We start from the raw sequence: 7,500 nt of genomic DNA on the forward strand, positions 1-7,500 counted from the left end.
CTACTGTGTTCACTGTGCAACACCTGGGTTCTTCTCTCCTTTCAACCCTGAATTCTCTTGTCTTGAGTTCTTATTCCCAAGTTCTCTGCTGCAAAAGCAGATTTCTTAGTTAGGAATTTTGTCCAGTTTTGTGTGTGTGTGTGTGTGTGTGTGTGTGTGTGTGTGTGTGTGTTTCACTCTTAGCTTATCTCTCTGTCTTCTCTTATCTCTGTCCTCAGAGGAGTGGGTCCGACCAGTCATGAAGAGAGATAAACAGGTTCTTCTGCATTGGGGCTACTATCCTGACAGGTAAGAATGAGTTCCTGGGGCAGGTTTTGAGTACAAGAGCCAGAGCCAGAAGCTCTGGAACATCTAGCAGAGAATGAAAGCATTCATTCCCCTATCTATTGGCAATCTTTCCTCTCTTCTGGAGATTTAAACATATTGGATAAGCCTTAGGCTAAAATGACAGGGGCTTTATGTTAAATTATTATCCCAAATTTGTTTTTGTTTTTGTGTTCTGGGGATTGAACCCAGGGCTTTACTTATATTTTAGCACGTACTTTACCACTGAGCTATACTTCCAATTTCCCAGTATAATTTTTTTCCAAAACATATATTGTATATCTATCTATCTATATCTATATCTATCTATCTATCTATAGATAGATAGATAGATAGATAGATAGATAGATATATTTTTTTTTTCAGAACTGGGGATTGAACTCAGGCCCTTATGTTTCCCTGGCAAGGGAAGCCATTCTACTGAGCCATCTCCCCAGTCCCTCCAATATAGTTTTTTAAAATGTATTTACTAAAGGGACTCACCACACAGCTTGGACTCATAGTGATCCTCCTGTTTTCAGCCTCCCCAGTGCTGGGATTACAGGTGTGCACCACCATGCTTGGACCTGGTGGCGGCCTCAGCGTGCCAGGGTTGGGGCCATCGCCACATGTGGTGCCAGGGATTGAACCCTGGTCCTTGTGCTTGCCTAAGCAGGTTCTTTGTCTGCTAAGTTATTTCACCAGCCTTCCCAATATAATTTTTGATAGTACATATTAAAAAAATCTCAGATTAGGAAAATGCTTCAGCAAATTTGTGTATCTACCCAGTGAGCTACTAAGCAGCCTTTAGGAACCTGGTTTTTTTTTTTTTGCGGAACCGGGGATTGAACTCAGGCCTTTGCGCTTGCCAGGGAAGCACTTATTCCACTGAGCTATCTCCCTGGCCCCTAAGCAGCCTTTAGGTGGGTATGGGGACTCATGCCTGTAATCTCGGTACTTGGGAGGCTGAGGCAAGAGGATCACACAAGTTCAAAGCCAACCTGTGCTATATAGAAGAATCTTGTGTCAGAAAAGATAAGGAGGACCAGGGAGATAGCTCAGTAGAATAAGCACTAGCCTGGCAAGCGCAAGTTCCTGAGTTCAATTCCTGGTACCGCAAAAAAGAAAAAAAGAAAACATAAGGAACCACCAGCCAGGGTTTGATCCTCAGCATGCTGTGCTGGCCCTGCCCCTGGGGGCACACTGAGATGGTGATTGAGACTGGGTGTGGTGGTGTGCACCTGTAATCCCAGCTCTTTGGGAGGCTGAACACAGGCGGATCACGACAAGTCCAATCTATGTAGTAAGACCCTATAGACCCTATAGAACCTTACTACAAAATACAAAAAAAGGAAAAGAAAAGGAAAGGCTAAACTAGGGCTGTGGCTCAGTGCAAAAACCCTGGGTTTAGGGATGGTTCTCCTTCCTTGCCAAAAAATTTGACATAAGGCCTGGGTTCGGGAGTGTAGCCAAGTGAGCCCTGGGTTTGATCTCCAGTACCACTAAACAATAATGTCAACATTGTATCGAGCTAGCGAGATAGCTCAGTGAACTAAGCGCCTGCCTGCGTAGGTAAGCACATGCTGCACCCCAAGACCTGGCATGGTGGTGCATGCCTGTAATCCCAGCACTGGGGAGGTTGAAAACAGGATGATCACTATGAGTTCGAGCTGCGTAGTTAGACCCTGTGCCAAATACATTTTTTTAAAAAAATTGAATCTATTATAGTTATATAAAACTAAAGCTGTACAGAAAAAAAAGTCACCAGGAATGCTGGGTGTGATAGTACACAGCTGTAATCTTGACATTTTTGGAGACTTAAAGCAGAAGTGTCACAAGATGGAGCCCAGCCTCAGCAATTTATCAGGACCCTTTCTTGAAGAGAAAAAAGGAAGGTTTGGAGATTAGCTCAGCATAAAGGTCCTGGGTTCTATCCCCAGTACTGCAAAAATATGAAATTTCCCAGGAAAACACATACACTAAATCAAGAATAATTATATAAGCTGTTTCTTTTTATTCTCTATTTTTTAAGCTTCAGTGACTCATAGTAACTGCACATGTGCATGGAATACAGCGCCCATAGTTATTGACACGTGTACAACATACACATATCAAATCAGGATCATTCACATATTCATCACCTCAAACATTTATTATTTCTTTATGTTAAGGAAAATAATTATTTTAAAATGTTTTGTGTGCCTTTATTTATAGTGAAAAGAATTACAGTATTAATTGGAAAATGATCATAGCAAAAAATATGCCAGCAGCCAATATGTTTTTTTTTTAAATTTATTTGTGTGTGTGTGTGTGTGTGTGTGGCCAGCTCAGCCCACCAGAGGGCGGGGCTGGCTGGCATGTGGTGCTGGGGGATTGAACTGCGGTCCCTGTGCTTTGCTAAGCTTGTTCTAAGTTAAGTAGGTGCTTTAGACCACTGAGCCATCTCACCAGCCCAAAGAGAAAGAGTCAGGACGGGGGCCTGAACCGGCGACCTCGCACTCCAGAGCCCGGCGTGGAGACCGCCGCACTAGGTTGCCACCTGCCAATATGTTTTGTAAATGGAAAAAGTAAAAGATTTGCACTGTACTTTTCTCTTAACTCCATCTCCTTGATCTCCTTGGTTGTGTTTCACACCACTCATTTCCCCCTGTTAGTTATGACACATGGATTCCCGCCAGTGAAATCGAAGCATCTGTGGAAGATGCTCCAACTCCAGAAAAACCAAGAAAGGTGAGTTTTTTGTGCAGTCCTTGCTAGGAAGAATGACAGAACTAGCCCACTGTGGAGATGAAGCAGTTCTTGGGCTTTTTCCACTGAGGATTCTCAGAGAGAGCAATGGTTCCTGTGTTCTTGCTAGCAGTTGCCTCTGTGTGTGTGTGTGTGTGTGTGTGTGTGTGTGTGTGTGTGTGTGTCTATGGTATACTTGTGGGTATACGTGTGTATGTGTGTACTTTCTTAGTGTGGTCTAGGGATGAAACCCAGGCGTGCTCTACCATTTGAATTACATCTGTAGCCTCCTTTTTTTCTCTTTATTTTTTATTTTGGGGGAGGACTTTTTTTTTTTTTTCTTTTTGGTACCAGGAATTGAACTTAGGACCTTGCACTTGCCAGGCAGGTGCTTATGCCACTGAGCTATCTCCTGGCCCCTCTGTGTTTTTTATTTAGAGACAGTCGCTAAATTACTCTAGTGAGACTCAAATTTGCAATCCTTCTGCCTCAGCCTCCCTCAGTGCTGGGATGACAGAAGTGTTGCACCATGCCTGGCATTGCCTTTGTACTTTAGATTCATGCAAAGTGGATCTTGGATACAGACACTTTTAATGAATGGATGAATGAGGAAGACTATGAAGTAAATGATGACAAAAACCCTGTCTCACGCCGAAAGAAGATTTCAGCTAAGACATTGACAGATGAGGTAAAAATCCCATTCTTTCTTCCTGGAGTTGTCTCGGGATTGTAGGCTGACCTTTTACCAATCTTCTACCTTGTAGGTGAACAGCCCAGATTCAGATCGACGTGACAAGAAGGGGGGGAACTATAAGAAAAGGAAGTGCTCGCCCTCTCCTTCGCCAACCCCAGAAGCTAAAAAGAAAAATGCTAAGAAAGGGTATGCCATCCCCTGATGTGCCCAGCATTCACCATTGTGCCCATACCATGTCAAACAAAAGGAGGACATGTTTCTGTGGTCACTGGGCCCTGACCTGTGTGTGCTGTGGCACTGCAGGTGTCCTCAGAGAAGGATGAGGCTCTTTTTAGCCACTCACTTGTTTTTTCCAGCCCCAGCCCACAGTAAACTGAGTTGAATCACGAAATGAAAAACCTTTGCTCATCTCTGCCCTTGGGATGCTGTCTTGCTTTTCTTCCCTTAAACCCCAATTTCTGGTGGCCATTGTGCAAGGATGATCAGATTCACTTTCCCCCTTTCCTTCGCAGTCCCTCAACACCTTACACCAAGTCAAAGCGTGGCCACAGAGAAGAGGAGCAAGAAGACTTGACGAAGGACATGGATGAGCCCTCTCCAGTCCCCAATGTAGAAGAAGTGACACTACCTAAAACAGGTTCTGGCCAGGCCACATCCTACTTCCACTGTACCGTACCCCTGAGTTGGCTGGTTTTGGCCAGCCTGGCTCCAAGTCTAAAGTAGTTTTCCCTTCAATTTAGCTGGTTAGCGAACTTACTATTATTACCATGGAAAAATCTGCTCACTTCACATCCAAATATGAATTATGTACATGCTTTGTGCCTAGTAAGAATTGTCTCCAAATTTCTTCTTTTTGGTGGCAATATTAAACACTGAACCCAGAACCATCCCACTGAGCTACAATTCCAGCCCATTTTAGATTTTTTTATTTTGAGCTGGGTGTGGTGGCACACACCTGTAATTCCAGCATTCAGGAGACTGAAGCAGGAGGATGACCCACAAGTACAAGGCGAGCCTGAATGATGTAGAAAGATCCTTCCTAAAAACTCTGAAAAAAAATTTTTTTTGAGACAGGGTATTGATAAATTGCTGATTTATGATCCTCTTGTCTCATCCTGACAACTGTGGAATTACAGGCCCCAATCCCTCCCCCTACCATGCTGCTGTTGAACCCAGAGCCTTGTGCATACTAGTATATGCTCTGCTACAGAACTTCATCCCTTGCCCGCCAAACTCTTTGGCTCCCCCCCCCCTTTGGTTTTTTTTTGAGGCAGAATCTTCTATGTAGTTTATTTCTTTTTTTTTGGTGAAACTGGGGATTGAACTCAGGCCCTTGCGCTTGCCAGGCAAGCGCTTATTCTACTGAGCCATCTCCCCAGCCCTTTTATGTAGTTTAGGCTGGCCCTGAACTCACTCTATAGCCCAGATTGGCCTCATACCTGGGATAGTCTCCTGCTTAGCCTCCCAAGCACTGGAATTACAGACACAAGGCACCGCTCCTGGCTCAAAACTTTTTTTTTTTCCTCCAAACTCTTTGGTTGTGATTCCCTTCAATGAATATGTTCGAGGACAATTGTATACACATAGTGTTAAACCAATACTTTAGGACCATTCTAAAACTCATGTAAACATTACGTAAAAATCAAAAAACGGGGGTTGGGGAGATAGCTTGGTAGTCTGAGCACCTGCCTGACAAGTACAAGGACCTGAGTTCAATCCCCAGTACTGCATACCATGTCAGCCCAAATCCTGGGTGCACTGTGCCAGCCCCGAAGCCAGGCATGGTGGTGCACGCCTGTAATCCCAGTGCTGGGGAGGCTGAAACGGGAGGATCAGTATGAGGCTGAGCTACGTAGTGAGACCCTGTACCAAATAAGTAAATAAAAGATTTTTAAAAAATGGAAAAATGGGGGCCAGGGAGATGGCTCAGTGGAATAAGCACTTGCCTGGCAAGCGCAAGGGCCTGAGTTCAATCCCCGGTTCCACCAAAAAAAAAAAAAAAAAAAAAAAAAAAAATAATAATAATAATAATAATAATAAAATGGAAAAATGAGGCTGTGAATGTTGCTTAGTGGTAGAGTGCTTGCCTAGTATTAATGAAGCATTGGATTAAATCCTTAGTACTAGAAAGAAAAATGTAAAGGACAGTAAGAACAAATGTAAAGACATAACCTGATAATTTCTTCCTATATTCCAGTGGATAATGTCTTTTGTCTAATAGGAAAGGCTCACTTTGTTTTTTGTTTTCTGGGTTTTTTTGGTGGAACCAGGGATTGAACTCAAGTCCTTGCCTTTGCCAGGCAAGTGCTTATTCTACTGAGCTATCTCCTCAGCTGCTAAAGGCTCACTTTGGAGGCCCCTGCTGTACAATACTGTTTACTTTCTGTGGACTGGCCTTGATTGTTTTAGGAGTTTAAACCTATATGGGTTTATAGGATGGGTTTGAGGGGCTTCTGAGAGTTCTTCTACTTCATCAGTTAGTTTCCCTCTCAGTTTTTCTTGAGCTTTTATGTATGAATTCAATTAATGAAAGTATTTTCCACTTTCGAAAATGTTTAAAATCTGGCTGGTGTGCACTGGCGTGTACCTGTAAACCAGCAGTTGGGAGGCCAAGGTAGGAGGTTGCCACAGGCCCAGCCTGAGACTTATGAATATACATAGATAAGTAAGTTAATCTTTATTGAAGGAGGTAAAGTAGCAAGGGAATTTTAAGTCCTAGACAGTGATGGTGAACCTTCTAGAGCTTTCAGTAACATGAGTGGTCCAAGGTGGCATGCAATGCATGCTGCAGAATAATTGTAAGGCAGTGCACCTCTGCCCTAGAATAATTGTGGTTAGAGGAAGTTACTATATTTTGTGATCAGATGGAGGAAATTTTTAGAGAAAGTGAGATTTCTTCGACTTTTAAGAGGAAACAGGTCTGGGCTTGATTTTGGCATAATGTGTTTGATAAAATGGCTCTTTCTTCTAACAGTCAACACTAAGAAGGACTCAGAGTCAGCCCCAGTCAAAGGAGGCACCATGACTGACCTGGGTAAGATGGGAAGCCCTGGGCGTAAGCAGTGCTGAGGCTTGGGAAGGGCTCTGCTGCCACCTTGTCCTAACCTGGAGGGCTCCAGTGCATGTTTACTGCTTAGGAGGCACCAGCCTTATATCTTGCTGTCTCTCTTTTCCAGATGAACAGGAAGATGAAAGCATGGAGACCACGGGCAAGGTGGAGCAAGTTTAGAGAGGCCCTCCCTCTCTATGTGATTTTTATTTTTTTTATTTTTTTTATTTTAGGGAAGGGTCTATAGGGTGTTCAGGGTCTCACTACTAGGTCAAACTTGTAGTGATCCACCTGTTTACAAAAAGGATTGTTGTCGTTTTTTGACTGGCTCAGGCTGCCTTAAAGGCGGGTCGGTGGTGGAGCTGGGGATTGAATGGGGGTCCCCTTCTATGTGATTCTGATTTGTGTTTATAAAGTTTCTTCTACTCAGACTTTTTCCCCCATAGACCAATGTAGCTGGTTTTTGGAACTCTGAGCCCTTCAGTCTTGGGGCCATGGTTTTCATTTCCAGCTTCCTGGGCTGTGGAAGAAGCAGAGGGTTGCTGGGAGAAATGGGAACACTGTTGTCCAGCAGCCTCCATACTTGTAGGATGAGGACGAGAGCAGTACTGGGAACAAGGGGGAGCAGACCAAGAATCCAGACCTGCACGAGGACAATGTAACGGAACAAACTCATCACATCATCATTCCCAGCTATGCTGCCTGGTTTGACTACAACAGGTACTGT

At 43.8% G+C, this 7,500-nt stretch overlaps 1 protein-coding gene across 8 annotated transcripts in view; it reads left to right on the forward strand.

The window, feature by feature from the left end:
- Smarcc2 (SWI/SNF related, matrix associated, actin dependent regulator of chromatin subfamily c member 2) overlaps nt 1-7,500 on the forward strand; it is a 27,150-nt gene that overhangs the window by 4,857 nt on the left and 14,793 nt on the right. For all 8 annotated transcript variants that reach the window (XM_023707341.1, XM_004647115.2, XM_023707346.1 and 5 more), the window contains exons 7-14: nt 219-288; nt 2,958-3,033; nt 3,587-3,718; nt 3,795-3,910; nt 4,237-4,361; nt 6,699-6,758; nt 6,901-6,938; nt 7,363-7,493. In XM_023707341.1, the coding sequence (XP_023563109.1) occupies nt 219-288; nt 2,958-3,033; nt 3,587-3,718; nt 3,795-3,910; nt 4,237-4,361; nt 6,699-6,758; nt 6,901-6,938; nt 7,363-7,493 (748 nt within the window). The remainder of the gene's footprint in view (nt 1-218; nt 289-2,957; nt 3,034-3,586; nt 3,719-3,794; nt 3,911-4,236; nt 4,362-6,698; nt 6,759-6,900; nt 6,939-7,362; nt 7,494-7,500) is intronic.

This window comes from Octodon degus, unplaced genomic scaffold (assembly GCF_000260255.1).
Source record: "Octodon degus isolate 3935 unplaced genomic scaffold, OctDeg1.0 scaffold00287, whole genome shotgun sequence".
NCBI lineage: Eukaryota > Metazoa > Chordata > Mammalia > Rodentia > Octodontidae > Octodon > Octodon degus.